This window comes from Cnephaeus nilssonii, assembly GCF_951640355.1.
Source record: "Cnephaeus nilssonii genome assembly, chromosome: 2".
Taxonomy (NCBI): domain Eukaryota; kingdom Metazoa; phylum Chordata; class Mammalia; order Chiroptera; family Vespertilionidae; genus Cnephaeus; species Cnephaeus nilssonii.
Window position 1 is genome coordinate 56,315,627 of NC_137073.1, and position 23,823 is coordinate 56,339,449.

General features: G+C 36.0%; 1 protein-coding gene across 18 annotated transcripts in view; it reads right to left on the reverse strand.

The window, feature by feature from the left end:
- The window catches only part of PPIP5K2 (diphosphoinositol pentakisphosphate kinase 2), an 80,049-nt gene that overhangs the window by 33,004 nt on the left and 23,222 nt on the right, over positions 1-23,823 (reverse strand). For 12 of the 18 annotated variants that reach the window (XM_079787085.1, XM_079787098.1, XM_079787100.1 and 9 more), the window contains exons 15-23: positions 21,163-21,288; positions 20,903-21,024; positions 20,459-20,641; positions 13,573-13,714; positions 12,376-12,599; positions 6,617-6,744; positions 5,924-6,038; positions 778-885; positions 571-687 (exon numbers count right to left, since the gene is read on the reverse strand). In XM_079787085.1, the coding sequence (XP_079643211.1) occupies positions 571-687; positions 778-885; positions 5,924-6,038; positions 6,617-6,744; positions 12,376-12,599; positions 13,573-13,714; positions 20,459-20,641; positions 20,903-21,024; positions 21,163-21,288 (1,265 nt within the window). The remainder of the gene's footprint in view (positions 1-570; positions 688-777; positions 886-5,923; positions 6,039-6,616; positions 6,745-12,375; positions 12,600-13,572; positions 13,715-20,458; positions 20,642-20,902; positions 21,025-21,162; positions 21,289-23,823) is intronic. The other 6 variants (XM_079787095.1, XM_079787101.1, XM_079787097.1 and 3 more) reach the window with 1 other exon arrangement.

The window sequence follows — 23,823 nt, forward strand, 5'->3', positions numbered from 1 at the left end:
GGGAGAAGATAGGGAGGTTGTGATAAGGACAGGGCATAATCTGGTCTTCTGGAATAATGGTATTGTTGTAGTTATGACTTGGCTGGGTGTTCAATTGTGTTCATTTTATAATATATCATTAAGGTATGTACTTAAGATTTACGTACTTTTATCAATATGTAATATACTTTAGTACAAAGTTTTAAACTGAGTATATATTTAACTTTGTAAGGTTACTATAAATATTAAAATGCAATTCTTGCCAAGTGCTTAGCACAGTGTTTAGCATGAATTAATCCTCAAGTAAAACAACAATAAAAACCAAAACCAAAACCAAAACAACGGTAGTTTTTTATCCATTCTAAATACTGGTCTTAAAAATCCAAAATAATCTAAATAAAAGATAAAATTCAACCATGCCTAAAAATGTCCACCTAAATCATAATTTAAAAATGTAAATCATCTTGCTACTCATTACTTGAGATAAGAATTCTAGCACATGATAGAAAATTCTTATAGAAACTTAATGAAAAGCTAACACTGCAGTGCTCTCTTGTGGTCACCAAGCTCTGTGGGTTTCAGCATCATTACCTCTCTTGAAGCTGGTCTATATCCATAGCCGGATGGTAAATTTTTGTCTTCTTCACATCCTTTGGCTCCTGGACTGAAGTGTAATTCAACATGAAAGCGTTCCTCTGAAGAAAGATCCTAAAAAACATCACAGAACATTTGGAAAATAAGAAACTTAAAACTATTTATTTACCTCGGGTAACAAATACATATCGATAACTTGGTTACCTTGTTAGGATCCTCATAAAGCATGATAACGATCTGAGTCATGTAGTTGAGCTCATTGACAACATTTAAATAATCCATAGCTCGTTTCCACTGTTCATCTTTTGATTCCTGAACAAAAAATATATGGAAAACATTTTCTCATTTTGTATTACTTGAAGTAACTTTATTTTTATTATGGTAGTTTGCTTAATCCTGAGTGATATCACAAAGAAAGGTGAATATTTATATGTACAAATCTTTCAAAATAACTCCACTATATTTAAGTCTCAATAAATTACTTAAGCCTAAGTAAATTATTTTAAAACTATCTTAACAACGCAGCTGGCATGGCTCAGTGGTTGAGCATCGACCTATTAACCAGGAGGTCACAGTTTGATTCCCAGTCAGGGCACATGCCCGGGTTGAAGGCTTGATCTCCAGTGGGAACGTGCAGGAGCAGCTGATCAATAATTCTCTCTTATCACTGAGGTTTCTATCTCTGACTCCCTATCCCTTCCTCTCTGAAATTCGTAAAAACATATTTTAAAAAATAAAATTAAAAAACATCTCATGAGAAGTATTAGAAACTCTTGTAGTAACTTAACGTAAGGCTTCCTGTCAAGATGGCAGAGTAGGTAAAAGCGGTACTGTCATCCTCCCACAACCACATCAACATTATAACTAAACTACCAAACAGCCATCACTGAGAACCACCTGAAATCTAGCTGGACAGAAAACCTATCACTGAAGAAGAATCCATGTAGAGACTGGTAGGAGAGATGGAAACACAGAACAGGCTGGTCCAACACACAGGTGGCAGTTAAAAATCAGTAGGGCCCAGCCTTTGTGGCTGTTGGTTGAGCATTATCCCATGCACCAGGAGATTGCTGGTTAATTCCCGGTCAGGGCACATGAATGGGTTGCAGGTTTGATTCCCAGTATGGCTATTCACATCTCACATTGCTATAATGCCAAGCCACTAGACCAGCCACTCTCCACCTAAGCACTACTCTGGAGCAAAAGCTGCATCTGTGTGTGTTAAGTGTTTGGATTGGAGATATGTGCAAAGATGTATATATATTTTTTCAAACTTGATAAGAGAAAACATAAATTAGCATAGCATTGCTAAGTTTCACTAGATGTAAATTATTATAAATAATGAGTTTAAGTTAAATACTACACTATTAGTAAGAACATTATGTAATACCTAATTTAGTGTTGCAGTTATATTTTGCTAGGTTTTAATGAACAGATAAAATGTAACAAAATTTAGTAGGATACTCCTGAATACAATATTTAAGAATTCATAAACATACACACACACACACACACACACACACACACACACACACACACACACACACACACACACTAGAGGCCCGATGCATGAACTTCGTGCAAGAGTAGGCCTTCCGTCCCCCGGCTGCCGGCACCGGCTTCCCTCTGGCACCCGGGACCCAAGCTTCCCTCACAGCCCCGGCTTTGTCCAGAAGGACATCCAGTGTAATTAGCATATTATGCTTTCATTATTATAGACTAGAGGCCTGATGCACAGAATTCGTGCACTGTGTGTGTGTGGGGGTGTCCCTCAGCCTGGCCTGCGCCCTCTCATAGTCTGGGAGCCCTCGGGGGATGTCCCACTGACGGCTTAGGTGGGGGAGTGGGCCTAAGCCATTAGTGGGACATCCTTAGTGCTGCCATGGAGGTGGGAGAGGCTCCTGCCACCGCTGCTGCGCTCTCCAGCCATTAGCCTGGCTTCTGGCTGAGCAGCATTCTTTAGGAGTGCACTGACCACCAGGGGGCAGCTCCTGTGTTGAGCGTCAGCCCCCTGGTGGTCACTGCACGTCATAGCTACCGGTTGTTCCACCATCGGGCCAAAACCGGCTCTCCGACATCCCCCGAAGGGTCCCGGATAGCGATAGGGTGCAGGCCAGGCCAAGGGACCCCCACTGGAGCATGATCAGGGCCGGGGAGAAATGCAGGAGGTTGGCCAACCAGGAGGAATTACGTGAGGGCTCCAGGGCATATCTGGCCTGTCTTGCTCAGTCCCGATTGGCCAGACCCCAGCAGCAAGCTAACCTACTGGTTGGAGCATCTGCCCCCTGGTGGTCAGTGCATGACATAGCGACTGGTTGACCAGTCGACTGTCTGTCTCCTGGTGGTCAGTGCACATCATAGCAAGCAGTTGAGCAGCCTTAGCATATCATTAGCATATTACACTTTGATTGGTTGAACGAACAACCCGACAACCGGACACTTAGCATATTAGGCTTTTATTATATAAGAAATTATATAGGATATGTATTTTTAGCATACAATATCTTTATGTTTTATTAGCTATTACAGACTTAATTTGGTTTTTACTTTTCAAACGTGCATCATTTTGCTTTCAACATGGTGAATGGTATATTAAAAACTGAGCAAAATCAAGTGTAGGCTTTACTGACTTAACCTTGAATATTTGCAATTATCCGTTCATAGATTATTCATAACACTAAATATCCCTTCCATGTTGCCAGGATACAGAAATTAAAAAAGAATATTGAATCACTTTAAAGAAATTTAGAACAATGTATTTAGGAGAAAAAATATTCCTATTGTTCATGTATTAATAGACTAGAGGCCCAGTGCATGATTGAATCATGCACGTGTAGGGTCCCCTACACGCTTTTGCTTTTGATCACGGGGAGCTGGGTGCCTGTCCGTTAGTGCACCAGGCCTTTCAGAAGCCTCCAGCGCGGCGGAGGCTTCTGAAAGGCCTGGTGTCTGAGTGGAAAGGCATCCAGCTGCCACACTTTTGCTTTTGATCGCGGGGAGCTGGGTGCCTGTCTGCTGGTGTCTGAGTGGACAGGCATCCAGCTGCCACGCTTTTGCTTTTGATCGCGGGGAGTTGGGTGCCTGTCTGCTGGTGCACCAGGCCTTTCAGAAGCCTCCAGCGCGGTGGAGGCTTCTGAAAGGCCTGGTGTCTGAGTGGACAGGCATCCATCTGCCACGCTTTCACTTTCGATCGCTGGTGCTTGAGCGGAAAGGCATCCAGCTGCCACACTTTTGCTTTTGATCGCGGGGAGCTGGGTGCCTGAGTGGACAGGCACCCAGCTCCCACGCTTTTGATGGTCCGTGGCCGCTGAGGGGGGCTACCCTGCCGTTGAGAGGCGCAGCTGGGTGTCCGCGCAGGCCCCCTCAGCGGCCGCGGATCTGGCCTCGATCTGGCCGTTGAGAGTCGCAGGGGGCGGGAGTCCCGCCCCCCTCAGTGGCAGCGGATCTGTGCCTCTCAATGGCCGGATAGGCCACCCCGAGTCCCGCCCCCCAGCCTCCCACCGCCCAATCGTGGGCGTAGCGGAGTGATGGTAATTTACATTTTACTCTATTATTAGATAGGATTATTTTCATTCCAGGTCATTGGATATTATGTTTTATGTATGGGAAATTCCATCTGTGGAATAATAAAATATACATATATTCTTCTTTTCCCCCAGTTTCTGGAACAGAGCTCCTAAAACCCTTGTAATTTTCTAAGTGCTAAGAACACTTAGAGCATCTTTTGTTCTAACATTTGCTCTTTGAGCTCTTAAATCTCTTTGAATTTTCTTGGTAATAGGAATATCATTTGTTCTAATGAGATGATTCTTTTTTTTTTTTAATTTAAATTCATTATTTAAAGTATTACACAAGTATCCTTTTTCCCCCATTGACCTCTCCCTGACCCCTCCCCCCCCCCCCCCCCCCCAGTGCTATGCCCTTACCAGCCTCTGTCTGTGTCCATTGGTTATGCTCATATGCATATACACAAGTCCTTTGGTTGATCTCTTACCCTCTCAACCCCCAACTTTGGTCATAGGTTAGACAGTCTGTTCGATGCTTCTATGACTCTGGTTCTATTTTTGTTCATCAGTTTATGTTGTTCATTATATTCCACAAATGAGTGAGATATGTGATATTTATCTTTAATTAAGGCTCATTATATGTATTCCCTGAAACCTTGCTTAATCTTATTTCCCAAACAAACCTTTTTTAAAAAGCTATTATAGAGGGATAGATTTTACCCAGGCCATATTGAAACATCAAAACTTTCAACTGGGAAGATATTGAACAAGGTTTTAAGTATATTAGTTACAGGGTCTTATAAGGGCAGTATGAGTTGGGGTAATATTTATAGTTCAAATAAGTTAATATTTTTTTAAAATTAGAAAAGAGGACATCATTTTGGTATAGAGTTTAATTTTTACTTTAGTAAATACATGTAACGTTTTTTCTTTTATTTGGAAGCACAGATTTTTAAAAGAATGAAATTGTGAGCTTTTGTTTTGAGAAGTGCAGCCAAATACAATGTATACTCAACAAGCTCTAGTTCTAACCGCCACCACCTTGGTTCAAACTATACCATCCTTCTTTAGATCATTTCGATAACTTCCTAACTGATTTCCTTATATCTACTCCCACCTATGTGCTGTCCACACAGTAATCAAATATACTTACTTCCCCTGCTTAAAACATTTCAATGGCTTCCCAATCTCCTTATGATCCAAGGCACTGGCTCTCCAAACTTACCTGTTGCCATCTATCCATCACTCATTATTATGTTCCAACTACAGGACTTCTATTGGTTCCTATGTCCTGCACATTCTTTCCACCTTCTAAATAAGTACAAAAGGGTTAAAAGGGGACTACACAGGAGACATATCCCTCCTCTCCAAAAATAATTCCATTGTTACTAGTGAATATATAAGCTCTTGCCTTGCTAATTAAGGACCACTTTTTTTCACTCACTATTTCATTTGTTAAATTTCCATGAACCTACAATGTTGCAAGGGATGCCACTTTGCTATTCTTTGTTGGAACAAAGAAGAACCCAAAACAAGAGGAAAGAACATATGAATTGGAAAATATGACAGGCACAAAACTCTGAAATAGCCTTGGAGTACCTTTGATAATAACTTAATCTATCAAGCCCAATAATAAGATAAAGAATCTAGATACCAAATCTTCATTATTTGAAGGGGTCAATGGGGGGGAGGGGAAGGGAACATATGTAATACTTTCAACAATAAAGATTTAAAAATTACACAGTAAAATTAAAAAATTACACAGTAAAAACAGGCATTAGTGATTTGATGACAAATTCAAGGAAACATTTGTTAAGTAGACTGGAATAACTTATTCTACTTACATTGCATAAGGCACCGTAGCGAAGAATAGATAGTAAAGAATGTACATGACTTTCACTGGTGAAATATAATCTGGTACGGACATGACGTTCAGGAGACAGAACACCCCTGGAATACCTAAAGTTAAAAGCAGACAATGGTAAAACAACCATATAGTCAAAACTTAATAAGCATTGAAATTATTCTATAAAATGGAATTTAATCTTACTAGAAGTAAAAGATCCCCGTAAGTAAATCTATCCCTCTTCCAACCACAATTGAGGAATATCTTATTAGATATTCCTTTAATATGAAAATAATTGGAACTAACTCGGACCTCTCTGAGATTAGTCAAAGAAGAATTAACATTAGTCAAATTCACTGCCAATAGCTCATTGTAGCTCCTCTACTAAAAATAACAGGTCATAGTACTAAAGAAATTCACAATGTTTATGCTGCTGAATGGGGTACATGCTGAATAATGTGAATAATGACACATATTCCTTTTCCCTTTTCACTTCAGTTCTTACCCAATTTGGAGGGAAAAAGAATCCTGGTTGGAAGTTAACTACTAGGAATACCTAGGCAATCCTTATTTCCACAGTGTGCCAAGTGACACATTTCTAATTACTTCATAGGAACATTAAAAAGTAATTTAGATTTGAAGTATACTAAAACAGACACCTATAGATTTAAATACCAGTACAGTCTCTTACACAGGATGGAGTTTATTTACAGTGTCATCATCTTGTGTCCTCTGAAGGTCTGAGCGAATTTTTCTAACTAGAGGAGTACAGTAGCCTTTGGCAATCTCCAGCTTTTCAGCTTTGGTTATACCATATTCCTGAACAGAAAACATATGATATTAGAAAAAAAAAGTATAATGCCGAAGAGCTCTAACAAATGCACTGCTAAATTAAAGAACTATAATAAGCCTTTTAGAAAACTATATACAACTTCTAGTTTACATTTCTGTAGCTGTTTAAGTATACTATTCCCAAAACTATTAAGTGTAATTGAAAGAATCTTTGGTGGGACTGAAAAAAAACCACCTAATAATTTCTGAAGAAGGGATGATGAATGGATGAATGTAATCTTTATGGGTTGTAGTCCAACTCAATTGGCATGTTAGGTTTTAAATGTAGAAACAAACCTAAAACAAAGATGGATTAAGAATACAAACACTGAAGCACAGAACAAATAGTCAATAAACATATGAAAAGAAATATAAATTGAAACTGAAATTTTTATCTATTCAAATGTCAGAGATTAAAAAGGCTAACAAATTATATAAAGCCTTTGGCCAATACTTTTAAAGTTTTAATTAGTGGTGGGCAAAAAAATGCCATAAAATTATCAAATTTCATGATATTTATAATTACTATAGGTTAAATAAATTTATGAGATTATAATATGAGGTATAAAGAAAAATAAATTATAATAATTCTAATAAAAATTAGTTCAAAGGAGTAGATAAAAAAATGACGATATGAGAAGAGAAAAATTCGTGATGTGTGTGTAGATGGGATAAGAGAGAAAAGGAAGAGGGCAGAAAGTGAGGTGAACAAGAGAGGGAAAGAAGGGAGAGTAGAGAGGAGAAAGAAATAGGCACAACTCTCTCCAAGTACAACTGGGATATCTGAATTTAAAGGCTACTTCCTGCTATCAGGTACTTCCCAGATGGCCAAAGATAAGTATGATCAAGACTGCCTAATAAAGAAAAGGTTGATTGATTACAAAAGGAAGACCCACAATAATGGAACTTCTTGGGGTCATTTTCCTTAAACTAAAGCTTGGTTGGTTCAATTATCTTGCCAACATAGATGACAGTGAATTAAGTATGTAAAAGGGCTATAAATGCAATTGTGTATGTACAAGTCAATGAAAGGAAAATGTTGGAATTAAAAATTACCAGTGGAAATTTTTATTGTTATCAAGGCATGAGGAAACAGATACTCTCTATCCATAAATGAGTGAGATCATGTGGTATTTTTCTTTCATTGACTGGCTTATTTCACTTAACATAATGTTCTCCAATTCCATCCAGGTTGCTGCAAATGGTAAGAATTCCTTCTTTTTTATGGCAGCATAATATTCCATTGTGTAGATGTACCATAGTTTTCTGATCCAGTCATCTGCTGATGGGCACCTAGGCTGTTTCCAGATCTTAGCTATTGTAAATTGTGCTGCTATGAACATAGGGGTGCATATATCCTTTCTTACTGGTGTTCCCAGTTTCTTAGGATATATTCCTAGGAGTGGGATTACTGGGTCAAATGGGAGTTCCATTTTCAGTTTTTTGAGGAAACTCCATACTGTTCTCCACAGTGGCTGCACCAGTCTGCATTCCCACCAGCAGTGCACGAGGGTTCCTTTTTCTCCGCATCCTCGCCAACACTTGTCGTTTGTTGATTTGTTGATGATAGCCATTCTGACAGGTGTGAGATGGTACCGCATTGTTGTTTTGATTTGCATCTCTCAGATAATTAGTGACGTTGAGCATGTTTTCATGTGTCTCTTGGCCTTCCTTCTGTCTTCTTTGGAAAAGATTCTATTTAGGTCCGTTGCCCATTTTTTTATTGGATCATTTATCTTCCTTTTATTAAATTGTATAAGCTGCCTGTAGATGTTGGAGATTAAACCTTTATCAGTGATGCCATTTGCAAATATGTTCTCCCATGCAGTGGGCTTTCTTGTTTGTTGATAGTTTCTTTTGCTGTAAAAAAGCTTTTTATTTTGATGTAGTCTCATTTGTTTATTTTCTCTTTAGTTTCCATTGCCCTAGGGGCAGTATCGGTGAAGAAGTTCTTTTGGCATATGTCTGAGATTTTGCTGCCTGTGGATTCCTCTAGTATTTTTATGGTTTCCCGTCTTATGTTTAAGTCCTGTATCCATTTTGAGTTTATTTTTGTGTATGGTGTAAGTTGGTGATCTAGCTTCATTTTTTTGCATGTATCTGTCCAATTTTCCCAACACCATTTATTGAAGAGACTGTCTTGACTCCATTGTATGTGCATGCCTCCTTTGTCAAATATTAATTGAGCATAGTGGTTTGGGTCAATATCTGGATTCTCTATTCTGTTCCATTGATCTATATGTCTGTTCTTGTGCCAGTACCAGGCTGTTTTCAGAATAGTGGCTTTGTAATACAGCTTGAAATCTGGTATTGAGATCCCTCCTACTTTATTCTTCTTTCTCAGGATTGCTGTGGCTATTCAGGGTCTTTTTTTATTCCAGATGAATTTTTGGAGAGTTCTTTCAAGGTCTGTGAAATATGCCGTTGGTATTTTAATGGGGAGTGCATTGAATCTATAGATTGCTTTGGGTAGTATGGACATTTTAATGATATTGATTCTACCAATCAATGAACATGGTATGTTCTTCCACCTGTTTACGTCTTCCTATATCTCTTTTTTTCAATGTCCTGTAGTTTTCCGTGTATAGGTCTTTTACCTCCTTAGTTAAGTTTATTCCTAGGTATCTTAATTTTTTTGGAGCAATGGTAAATGGGATTGCCTTTTTAGTGGAAACAGATATTCTCATACACAGCTCATCTGGAAGAAAACTGGTAAAAGATTTCTAAAGCTACAGAAATAGTCTTGAGATAAAAATGTATGTGAAAAAAGAGTGAAAGAAAAAAAAAATCCAGATTTCCAAATATGAGAAGTGGTTAAATAAATTACTGTTACATCACAGCATTCCACCATCCTATATAATAAGAAAGGAATATGCTAACGTAACGACCTCGTAACAACCAGATCAAGGATCTGCAGGAGGGTGGAGCAGCAAACTACAAGCGGGGGGGTGGGGGGGGGCGCGGGGTGGAGAGCTACAGGAGGGGGCAGGGAAGCAAGCTATGAGGGGGGTCGGGGGGGAGTACAGGAAAGCTGTACTGATATGAAAAGTTCTTAATGCTAAGTGAAGGGGGGAAAATCATGTTGTAAAACAGTATGCTTTTCCTGGTTCTATTTTTACAAAGAACATTTGTTACATATATAAATTTAAGAGAAAAATTATATCTGCAGATTGGAGAGGGTTCAGGCTGGGCTGAGGGACACCCCCCTCCCCCCCCCCCGCAAGTGCATGAATTCTGTGCACCGGGTCTCTAGTATTCATTATAAATATTTAATTTACAAGGAGATGGTTGGAAATTTCTTCACCTATTTAAACAATATACCAGAAATACATACACAAAAAATAGAAGACATCATCTAAAACACCATTGATACTTGAGTTTTCTTTTTATCCCAATTCTTGGAAAGCAACTTTTCATTCCCAATTCCTGAATGTTTAGAATTACGTTAACACAACATGATTATGTTAACAAATCATTTGTATATTTATTTAGCCAGTGTGATACATTTAGATATACTGAAAATCTACCTTGAAAAATGTATAACGGTAACATAAAGACTTAAGAGGGTCTTATATTTATAGTTTATCTGTTTAAAAATATACTTTTAAATCATCTCCATTGTAAGAATAAGTATAAATAAGATACACTGAGCCTGAACTAATGTCAATGCAATCCAAAACAATGAAAAATATCAGGGTCTTATGTATGCTTTCAATGCAAACTAAGGTTTACCAGAATTAACAATAACCATTCTTCTCAGACTCTTTTATAAGGAAACTTGAATGAATTCTCTATCTTGAATTTCATAACAAAAATGGATGCTGATTCAGTAACTTAGTGTTAGCTCAATGATTTTCTATATACCTTGTAACTAATACTGAGTTCAGCAGAATTTAGTGTGTTCACTTTGATGGTAATCTTAAAATACTGATTATAAAAATAGAACATTTTATTCTGTTAATAAAATATCCCATTTTGCAGAGTAAATTCTTTAATTTAGTAAACAAAAGTTGTTAGTCAACGAAAGTCCTTGTTCCTAAGTGAGTATTTTTAGAAGTGAAGTCCAAAGACATAGTCAGATATTTTTATATTCTTTTAAAAAGAATTCATGTTTGCAAATAACTGATTCATATACTATACCTAAAATTGTTTATATGATATATCTGACCAAACAAATAAATAGTTGCTCTTTCATGCTGGAAGAATAAGCTAATCTCTAACATTTACACAAATAACCACAGGTAAGTTGCATGCTGTCTAAATTCCTAGTTTTTCAAAGTTTTTAGGTTTTTCCTGGAGTTTCTGTAAATATTAGCAGAAGGAGAAGTAATATTTTAACAATTTTTACAGCAGAGTAGCTTTAAATGAGGCTATATTTGTTCATAATCTTTGTACTTTTCATGTATTTCATTCTTTCTGCCTTTTAACTGTGATTCTACATTGAAATGTCTGATCTAGTCCAATCTCCCTGGTATAATACACAAATAATCTTTTAGCAATGGAGATGCCAAAAGGGCATCCAGAACTATTTTCTTCTAAGATATCTTTTACCTCAACTTGTCTTATCACTTACCTCTTTATTATCAATCTGATTTTCTGCTTAATTGCATTTTAGTTATTTAAATTCTGACTTTACTTTGTTTTCCTATAATAAAAAGACCCATGAACACCTCTCCTTATAACTACTTACATCTTGACCTCTAAATATATTTTCAAAATATTTTCCCATAAAGTAAAGATTTTTAAAGTTTATATAGGGCCAGTTACCTTTTTCTCTCACTCCACACACATCTCCACAGCATAGGACTGGTAGATGTACAACAGCTGCCCAATAAATATTTAAGTAATTTATTCCATTGTTTTTAGTTGTCTTATTTGTTAGTGTATTATTGTTCTTTAGGAGTATCAATGCTTAATTTTTAAAAAGTCACTACAAAGCTGTCATTCAGAATTGAAGGTCAGATAAAGAGATTCACAGAAAAGAAAAACCTAAAGGAGTTCATTACATGAAATGTTTGAAGGGTATTATTTAAGAAGAAGAAGAGGAAGAGGGAGAAGAAGACGAAGGTGAGGAAGAAAAAGGATTAAAAATATGAACAAAATGGCAATAAATACATATCTATCAACAATTGAATCTAAAAATCAACATAAATGAAAAAGGAACCTAATGAACAAAATAAACTGATGAATAAAATAGAACCAAAGGCATGAAAACATGGAACAGACAGATGAATCTCAGAGGGGAGAGGTGGGGTAGATTAACCAAAGATCTTATATGCATATATGCATTACCTATGGACACAAACAATAGGGTGGTGAGGGCCTGGGGTGGGACAGGAACCAGGTGGAAGGGGACAATGGGGGCAAAGAGGAGGACAACTGTAATACTCTCAACAATAAAGATTTTTTTAACAAGTCATTACAAACTATTAGAAAATCAAATAATAATTTCATATAATAAATAAAAGGTTAAAAATATAAATTCATAATTACTTAGTTTCCTTTTTGAAGTTGTGGGTTTTAAATGAACATGAAAATCAGCTGTCTTTTAGCCACTGATAAGACATTTGTAAAGTATCTATACAACACTAAGAAAATTGATTCCTAGGAATTACTTACCTGAGGGATAACAATATCTGCTAATGCCTTTGAAAGACCATATAATTCCATTGTGTCTTCTAACTTCAAGGAACAGTTATGCTGGACATCATATTTTATACAGTCATATATGTCAGGGATTTTACTAATGTCATATCTTCCATTCTTTGTTTTAAAGTCTTTCTCCAACTTGGACCATCTACGTAGCATAAGCTCTAATGTCTCACTATGGTAAAGCTGGATATCTAAAACAACATGACATTTTTAAAATATTAAAGTTAAAAATCAAATTAAGAATATACTAAAAGATTGATAATTAGCAATTTTTTTGAATGTCAAAGATAAAATTGTTAAGGAGCTAGGAAATGTTACCATAGGCATAAGCTATTAACAACCATATATTTTATAGACTTGAATAAAGGTATATATAGGTTAAAACTCGGGTTTATAAAGACCTTTCCATATGGTACACACGTCAATAGTAAGAAACAGAAGAATTATATACAAAACTCTTTGAAGCTAATAAATTTTCAATTCTGAATTTTAACTTATTTAAATTATATTATCATTTATTATTTTATTAGATTCACATAACTAACAGAGTAGACAGTCATTACGGAAAGAAACCATACAAATTAAACAATTCAAAGATCTACTTTTACTAGTAAGTAATCCAAGATTACAAGGTTGTCCAAGTTATTAACCAGGCGTCCTCAAACTACGGCCCGTGGGCCACATGCGGGTGTTTTTGCCATTTTGTTTTTTTACTTCAAAATAAGATACGTGCAGTGTGCATAGGAATTTGTTCATAGTTTTTTTTAAACTATAGTCCGGCCCTCCAACGGTCTGAGGGACAGTGAACTGGCCCCCTGTTTAAAAAGTTTGAGGACCCCTGTTATTAACCAAGCTAGTCTCAGAGCCAAAGCCCAGGTCACCTTCTTATTGTTTGCTCTTGCTTATTATGCTGCCTATTTGCTGTTTAGCTATCTGGCAACGCTACAGAATGAACCAAATAAGAACATTTTCTTTCATGCTGTCAAGGGAAAAATAGCAACTATAACTTAGCTATTTATTCTTTTGCTGGATATATATTAACTCACACCTACATGTAGTATGAGAAGTTTTATTTTTTAAGATTAGTGTACCTTATTTTAAAATGTTTATAGTAACCAAATAGCAATTTTTATTTGTGTTATGCTCTAAGAAAAACATATTTACCTGATGATTTGGGATCTTCCATGCGATGTCTGATTTGAGAAGTCAAACTTTGTATCAAAGAATACACTTTGTCACAGGTCTTCACAGGATTTTTAATTAAATGCATTGATTTAGTAAGAGAAATGCTTCCAGACGGAGTAAGCTACAAATGGATAAAGTATATATTTTATATCTGTTTGTGCACAACTGTCCAAGATAACAATATACAAAACTGAAGAATAATTCCATACCACAAATTAAGATGGCCACATTATATAGTAATAAGATTAAGGATGAAGCAAAAACTTCAGAATTTCATGTTAAAAAAATTAAACATTAGCTATCATGAGATCATCTTCATAGAAAGTATGGCAGAAGTACTATAACTTACAATGCCATTTTATTCTAACCTACATCAACAATTTGTTGACTCAATATGAACAAATGTTGTCCTAACAATTTGACAGATATTTAGATGTAACAATCCTAAGGCTCTATCATTATAATAATCTTTTTTTCCAGTTGAGGTATTTAGAGGTTAAGCCCAAGATCAACCACTGGTATGTGAAGAGTGGGATAAAAAAGCAGGTAGTCTGGCTATAGAGCTGGTGCTCTTAAACACCATGCTAATTCCTTTGTGATAAGATTTTTTACAAGTCAACAAAAGCCATTAATAACAACATAGTTTCAAATTCTAGTTTTTACACTTAGTTTGGCAAGTTACTTAACTCCATCAAATGAGTAAGTTTCTACAAATAATACAAAGTGTAAAGTAGGGTTCTACTTCTCATTATGACGAACTAGTAGTTCAGCTTAATCTAACCATTGTAAATACATAAAAATCTTGGGCAAAGAACTTCTATACTTCTGCTTTGAGGTATCTGAGAACCTATATAATAAAAGCCTAAGCAACCATTACGGGCGGAACAACCAGAATGACCTGTTGCTATGATACGCACTGATCACTGGGGGCAGACGCTCAATGCAGGAGCTGTCCCCTGGTGGTCAGTGCGCTCCCACACGGGGAGCACTGCTCAGCCAGAAACTGGGCTCACTGCTGGTGAGGCAGCAGTGGTGGTGGGAGCCTCTCCCTGCTCCACAGCAGCGCTAAGGAGCAGCGAGCAGGCGGGTGGTAAGGAGCGAGGGGTCCCGGACATCCCCCGAGGTCACTCCCCATGCACAAAATTTGTGTACCGGGCCTCTAATAATATAATAAAGAATTATAGAACCGAAACTCATACAGAGAGTGAATCTGGCATTTAAGGCTGTTTCTGAACTGGAGACATTTGTTGATCCTGAATAGGCAGCAGAGAAGTGGAGTAGAGCTTTAATAGTCCTACTAGGCCAGTGGTGGGCAAACTGCAGCTCGCGAGCCACATGTGGCTCTTTGGCCCCTTGAGTTTTTAGCAAAGGCCAGCTTCGGAGTACCCTAATTAAGTTAATAACAATGTACCTACCTATATAGTTTAAGTTTAAAAAATTTGGCTCTCAAAAGAAATTTCAATCGTTGTACTGTTGAAATTTGGCTCTGTTGACTAATGAGTTTGCCGACCAAAAGTGAAGTCCAGGATTTCCAAAGGTGGAACACTGATAAACTCTGCCTCAAAAAGTGAGAGTGAATCAGAAGCAAACCAATCCACCAACAAACTGCAGATCAGGTTCAGGTCAACTGCTAAGTCAAAAAGATCTGTTCTGAAACTGGATTAAGGCAATCTTAGATTGCTATGTCCAAAGGCATATAGCAAGGACAAATAAAAAACCTTATTGGAAGATGTTAATATTCTATTTATTTCCACAAACAAAGTATTCAACCGTAATTAAAGATATTCAGGCACACAAGAAAATAGGACATCATGAATACCAATCAGGAGAATAAACAACAGAAACAGAACTAGAGACTAAGTAATAAAATTATCAAAAACTAAAAAAAAGAGAGACTTTCTATGATCAAAAGAAAACATTGAAAATTATCAAAGAATTGCATATTATCGAAAAAATGACAATATTATATGTAAAAAAGAAGCAAACAGAAATTCTGAAATTGAAAAATACACTGGCTGACTTTATAAGCACATTACATACAGCCAGAATTTAGTAAATTAGAGACTGGTTAGAAGATATTATCCGGAATAAATCACAGAGAAAAAAAGATGAAAAATAAAATCCAAAGAAAGGATAAGACAAAGTTCTAGCAAGCATATATTTGGAGACCCAGAAGAAAGTAACAGGGAAAACAAAACAAAACAAAACAAAAAAAAAGACTTCCCAAAACTAAAACCAAAGACCCAAGAATCCTATTAGAAACTATTAGAAGGAAAAATTAAGAAGCAATTTATATCTAGACATAAAATAGAAAAACTGCTGAAAACCAAAGATTAAATTATGCCAAAAGGAGTTATTTTAAAAAATTATCTTCAAATGTGGAATAATAAGATCAACAACTAACTTCTCAAGATAAACACTGGAAGCTATAAGATAGTAAAACAACATCTTCAAAGCAATAAAAGAAAGTAAGTGCCATCCTAGAATTCTCTACTCAGGAAAAAAGAATTCACCATCAGTAGAGTGATACTAACAGAATGACTATATTGCTCTCCAAACAGAATGAAAATTATCTTAAATGGAAACTCTAAAATTCAGAAAGAAGAAAAGTTAATTTAAGAGTAAAATCATAGGTAAATCTTAATAAATATTGCTTTTATAAAAGGGTAACAAAAATAATACATTGTGGGATTTAAAATATACAGAATAAAAATAAACAACATTACTTATTGTATCATGTAAATTGCTAGCTGAGCAAATGTTACAATGATTTGGGGCCTTACTGCTATATAGTTCAAGGACTAATAGTATTGGCATGAATTGGAAGATTATTAAAAATGCAAAATTCCATTCCCCACCCCAGATATGATGAATCAGAATCTGCATTTTTTAACAAGGCCCCAGACAATTCTTATGCAAGTTAAAGTTTGAAAAGCACTCTTTAGGGTCCTTGCATTGTCCAGGAAGAGAGTAAAAGCATGATGTAAACCTTCAACTTTTAGAAGTCATAGAAGCCTACTGCTATCTCTGGGGTAATATCAAAACAAATAGTAAAATCAAACAAAAATGTCAAACTAACAGAAAAATAAATAAAGTATCAATTCCAATGAAGCAAGAAATGAGAGAATAAACCAAAATTTTCATAAGAATTATTTAAAACACAACTATATGCAGATTTTAAGCGATATACCTAAGAAATACAGTTTCAGAAAGATTAAAAGTAATCTGATATACTATACAAACACCAAATAAGAGAAAATGACTGTTGTAGCTATATTAATCTCAAACAAAGTAAACTTTGAGGCAAAAAGTATTGATTGAAATATATCTACTCTAAATTTATATGCATCTAATAACATGGAATCAAAAGAGATAAAGCAAGAATTGAGAGGACTACAAAGACATGAAAAATACACAATTATATTAAGAAATTTTAACACAACAGTAAAGCAAGAAAAAAATAGATAAAGAAATCAAGAGGAATTTTTATTTGAACCAAAATGATTTAAACTTAGAAATAATGGAAGTATAACTTTGAAATGCCATAGGTTTGGAAATTTTAAAAATATACTTCTAAATAACCCATGACCAAAGAAGAAATCACAAAGAAAATGAGAAAATGTCTCAAATTGCATAAACCTTTATATTTTATGAATACATTTAAAACAGTGCATAAAGAAAAATTTATGGCTAGAGCATGTATTTTTGAAAAGATTCAAGACTTAATAAGCATCCATCTAGTGACATTAGTTTTTGAGAATTAGAAAAATAGCAAAATAAAACTGTAGAAATAGAAGGAATGAGACGTTAAGCAATAAAAATGAATCAAATGAAAACCAGGTACATAATCCAGAGGACCAACAAATCTGACAAATCTGTAAGTTAGGTCTTTGAAATAATTAATAAACCTGGATTAACCATGGCAAAACTCATCAAGAAGAAAAATGGTATGCTTGCTGGTGTGGCCAGTGGTTGAACATCGACCTGTGAACCAGGAAGTCATGGTTCAATTTCCAGTTAGGACACATGCCCAGGCTGTAGGCTCAATCCCTGGTCAGGGGTGTGCAGGAGATAGCCAATCAATGATTCTCTCTCATCACTGATGTTTCAATCTCTCTCCCTCTCCCTTCCTCTCTGAAATTAATAAAAATATAAAATGGTATAATGTGATAAAACAATAAGGATGTCCCTACAGATATTACAGACATTACAAAGAACTTATATAGGATATTATAAACATTTAGAAGAATATAACTTAATACTGATATAAGACATAATAACTAGAAACTACTTAATTACTCTGAAATTCATAATTACAAACTTTATCCAAAAAAAATGCCAATAAAATTTATCATAGGATTTACCAGTAAATTTTACCAAACATTTAATGAAACATAAGTACACAAACTATTCAACCTAAATAGGATCCCCTAACTATTTTTATGAGTCTAGTACAATCCTAATATTAAAAGCAGACGAAGACATAAAGAAGTAATGTAAAACTCCTAACCAAAAATATTAGTAAATGCAGCGATATATATTTTTTAAAAATACATTAAAAAGTTGATTCTAGGAACGAAAGTAGTGTCACATTCTAAAATATCATATGATGCGCTGAAACCGGTTTGGCTCAATGGATAGAGCTTCGGTCTGCGGACTGAAAGGTACCAGGTTCGATTCCGGTCAAGGGCATGTACATTGGCTGTGGGCACATCCCTGGTAGGGGGTGTGCAGGAGGCAGCTGGTCAATGATTCTCTCTCATCGATGTTTCTAGCTCTCTATCCCTCTCCCTTCCTCTCTGTAAAAAATCAATAAAAAAAAATATTAAAAATAAAAATAAAATATCATATGATGCAATAGATGAAAAGATAATGATAAAAACCAATAACTTTTCATGATAAAATCTTAGCAAAATAGGAACAGAATAGAATTCCCTCATACTGAAATGAGAAGCTATAAAAAATTACAGAAAACATCACACTTAATGGACAAGTGTTAAAAGCTTTCCTTTTCAGAGCATGCACAAGAAATGCCACTTCTATTTAATATTAATTTGAAGGTGCTAGCTATTAAATTAAGGTAAGAAAAAGAATAAAAACATATAAGGATGGGAAGGAAGAAAAAATCCTGTGGATATGCTTTTAAAGAATCAAAAAAAATCTATAGATAAATTATTAAATTAATAAATAAGTTCAATAGGTTGATGCATATAAAGTCAATATTAAAAATGTTTCTACATAGCAGCAGCAATTAGAAAATAAAACTCTGAGATACCATTTACAACTGTACAATTTTAAAAAAATTTATAAGTTTTCACAAACTACAGGTTTAATGCAATGTAGATCAATATCCCAACAGAATTTCTGACCAGATTATTTAAAAATATACATGGAAATGTAGGAAAAGCCAAGGAAAACTTGAAGAAGGAACTATGTAGGATTTGGGATCCACAAAAGAACAGACAAACATATATGATAAAGGTGATATTATAAAGTAATGGGGAAAGGACTGTCTTTGCAGTATGTCATGCTGAGACATCAAGGCATACATATAGTTAGGGAAAAAATACAAATTTATGTCCTTACCTTTGTATATAGCATACAATTTTAGCTGGACTGTGGATAAATGTGAAGAGCAAAACAGTAAAGCTTACAGATCATATATAAGAATATCTAATGCCTTCTGGTTAGAAAAAGATATAAGCAATACATTAAAATGCATTGACCATAAAGGAAAAAATTGAACTTGGAATTCATGAAAAATAGGAACTTCTGTTTACCAAAAGATATAATAAAGGCTCAGAATAAGTGGTAGTATATATAAAAAGGAGCTCATATCTGAAATATATAAAGAACTTTTACCACTCAAAAAGAAAAACACAGACAAGTAGTAGAAAAAAAAGACCAGAGACTTGAAGAGAAGTCCTCAGGAAAGAGGATTATCTAATGAAGTACTACTATACATCTACTTTCAGAATGGTCAAAATTGATTAGTCTGAAAATGACATGAACAGAGACTATGCAGAACAATGACAATTCCCAAGGAATTTTGATGGGAGTGTAATTGGGCCAATGACTTTGGAAAACAGTTGGCCATTGTCTACTGATACTGAAACATAAGCATACCGTGGGTTACAATTAGAATAGATCCAAGAGAGACATATGCTCATATGCAATAGGACCCACACAAGGATAGTCATAGCATTATCAAATAGCCTAAAACTATAACAATAATAGAAGCATATATAAGTTGTAGTATACTCATAAAATAGAACATGAGGTAAAACTGAGGCCTGCAGGGCAAATGTGGCCAGTGACACAGCCCACAAACTAAGAATGGTTTGTCCATTTTTCAAAGGTGGTTAAAAAAAAAAAAAAAAAGATTATGCAACAAAAGACCAAATGTAAACTCCAAAGCCTAAAATATTTACTACTTAGTCTTTTACAGAGAAAGTTTGCCAACATCTGAAATAAAATACTACACAGAGACAGATGATTATTAACTATTAAAATCCTCAAAAATACATGTGAATTTCACAAACAATATTGAGTAAAAGAAGCCAGACATAAAAGAAAACATATTCTATTATTTGAGGCTTAAAAAAGAGCCCAAACTACTAAAACTATAATAGAGATGCAGATTTATCCAGTGATATGATTATGAAAAAGAGCAACATAAAAAGCCAAGATAGAGGTTGCAATCGGGATAGGTACACAGAGGCTAGAGTTGTTGAAATGTTCTATTTCTCTATTTGAATGGTGATGATTATATGATACAATACAATACAATAAAGGCTAAGTGCATGTTTTTGTACTTTTCTGGGTGTATAATATTTCACATGTAAAAGAGTTGGTTAAGACCCACCTTTTCATAATCGTCAGTAGTAAAATCTCTGTCCTTCTGAAGTATTTCATGAAGTCTTGCTTTCACACGTTGCTGACAACTGCTCAAAGAGTCACTATCACTGTCCAGAAGACCATTCATGTTTGCACTTTTTACCATCTGAACAAGGATGGGTGTAAGCTCTCCCTCTAGTGCCAATAGCCCCTAAACAGATTAAGTAAAACCAACACAGTTTTTTAAAATATTATATAAAATAATAGGAAGTATCGCAATTATTTTGTTACATGAATTTTATAAGGTATAAACTATTTACAATAAATTTTATTACTAATATAACTTGTCACTGTCATTTCAGGGCTTTAGTTGAAAGTTTCAGATGTGGAAATTTAACACTGTCTTCGTAAAAATATTGTAAATGCAATATTAGATAAAAATTCTAGTAATTCTAAAAACATTGACTTATACCTTGGCAAAAGCAGCTGCAGTCATCTGCACTCGTCCTTCATCAGAGGCATATATTTTGAGGTCATGTCTGTAGGTACTATGCAATCTAAGTAATCCACAACCAGGAAATCCTGCATAATCTCCTGAAAATAAATCCTCAAATCACTTAAGCTATATTTTTATTTCACTATATTTCTATAAACATTTAATGTCTCAAAATACATAAAGATAGAAAACACAATGTATAAATTTAACCAAATTAGAGAAACTCCAAGATTTACCTTGACCTCCAGGATACATACACCTGAAAGCTCTTCCAAGTTCTTCAGCCTGGACCCTGCCTGCAGGAGTTAGTTCTCCTCCCCATTTTAGAACCAAAAGTAAGGACGGTTCTTCTCTTCGGCTGTCTAGGATACATGTGAGTGGATAAAGCAAATGTCAAATTTGTTTATTTTAAACACGTTTCAAGATTAATTTTTCTTTCTGGCCCTTAGGTATTATTTTGTTCCTTAAACGTACTTCTCTTAGTAGGCTTCTGACAGAAATACCCCTTATTCCACCTGTTAAAAATCTCAAAATCTCCCCCATACTTTGGAATAAGGCTCTTTCCGAGTTTTCTGAAAGGAAGTATTGCTTCTCCCTCACTGCTCTCATAGTGGTATAATAGCAATGTATGTAATTGTGTACACATGCTAGATTAAGAGCTCCTTGATGACGGGATCCAGATCTTGTCTTTATATCAAGAGCTGAAGTGAAGAAGATATATCCCTTTTCTATGATTAGGAATCAGTGATTTGCATAATTTTTAGGAAGATGTGAAATGACAGAGCCTAAAATTAATTATAATTTAAATGTATAGGTGAGATATATAAAAAAATGTAGCCAAGAGCAGCTTTTAAAATTAAGACTTGTGAAATGTTTAATTATTATGTTGTACATCTGAAACTAATATAATACTGTATGTCAACTGTAATTTAAAAATAAGTAAAATAAAATTTGGAATTGTGGAATCTCTATATGTCCCAGACCAAGTATTTTCTCAGACTTAGAGGAGGTACCATAAGTGAGTAATTTCTATACTTAATTTTGATCTGCCCTTTATTATGTCCTAAGTTCTGTGTTATGCTACAAAAACAAAGATATTTTATTATTTTTTATTTTATTTTTTTATATATTTTATTGATTTTTTACAGAGAGGAAGGGAGAGGGATAGAAAGCTAGAAACATCAATGAGAGAGAAACATCGACCAGCTGCCTCCTGCACGCCCCCTACCGGGGATGTGCCCACAACCAATGTACATGCCCTTGACCAGAATCAAACCTGGGACCTTTCAGTCCACAGACCGATGCTCTATCCACAGAGCCAAACCAGTTTTGGCAAAAACAAAGATATTTTAAAAACAAGCAATATAAATGCTAAACAACTTGATGATTCATTAGAAATGATAGAAAATCACCCTTCCCCTGGGGCTAGTTAATAGTTCTTTGTGCTTTACCGTGCACACTAATATTAATTTATGGAAGAACATTTAATTAACTGACTTTTAATTTAGTTATTTATGGAATGTATTTTTATCATAAAGATTAAGATAAAAGAAATTAAGCTTATTGCTATTAATCACTAGTACAATAAGAGAACACATCAAATTTTAAAATCCTATATAATAAAGAGGTAATATGCAAATTGACCATCATGCCCTCGCACAAGATGGCCACCCCCATGTGGTCACAAGATGTCCGGCAGGGGAGGGCAGTTGTGGGCGATCAGGCCAGCAGGGGAGGGCAGTTAGGGGTTACCAGGCTGGCAGGGGAGGGCAGTTTGGAGCAACAGGGACTGCAGGGGAGGGAGGGCAGTTGGGGGGACCAGGCCTGCGGGGGAGGGCAGTTGGGGGCGACTAAGCCAGCAGGGGAGCAGTTAGGCGTCGATCAGGCTGGCAGGGGAGTGGTTAGGGGGTGATCAGGCTGGCAGGCAGAAGCGGTAGGGGCAATCAGGCAGGCAAGCAGGCGAGCGGTTGGGGCCAGCAGTCCCGGATTGTGAGAGGGATGTCTGACTGCCAGTTTGGGATTGGGCCTAAACTGGAAGCCGGACATCCCCCAAGATTGGAGAGGGTGCAGGCTGGGCTGAGGGACACTCCTCCCAGTGCACGAATCTCGTGCACTGGGCCTCTAGTCTATAATAATAAAAGCATAATATGCTAATTAGATGGGACGTCCTTCTAAATGAGTCCTTCCAGACGAACCCGGGGCTGCGAGGGAAGTCCGGGTCCCAGATGCCTACCAGAGGGAAGCCAGTGCCGGGGAAGGAAGGTCTACTCTTGCACAAATTTTGTGCATTGGGTCTCTAGGAAATATATAAAGATCAGCATAGTCTAAGTTCTGTTTGCATGTATGATAATCATTACTTCAACTTCTGTATTATAAATAATGCCATTTTGAAAGTCCCAATAGATCAATCTTCCCCTGAATATCCAATTATGTCCTTGGGATAAACTCGTATAAGTAGAATTAAGGTTAAAGCATATGAACATTTTTTGAAGTTCCTGATATAAAGATATTGACATATTACTATTCAAAGAGTTACGTCAATTTATACTCCTACCAGTAGACTGAAATCCTGCCACACTATATTCTCATCAGTATTCTTTATTACCAGTTTGAGAAAATAAAATAAGAAAATACTTTCCCAATGTGATAAGCAAGAGTAATTATCATCATACTAGAGGCCTGGTGCACGAAAATTCATGCACTAGATTGGGGGGGTCCCCTCTGCCTGGCCTGCCCCCTCTCACAGTTTGGGCGCCCTCAGGGGCGGGAGGTGACCCGGCAATCAGGAAAAGGCAATGCCCCCATCACACCTCTGCTGCTGCCACTGCCGGCAGCACAAGCCTCAGCGGGCCCTGGTTACCTGAGCCTTGGGTGGCCCTGGGCGGCTGGGCAGCTAC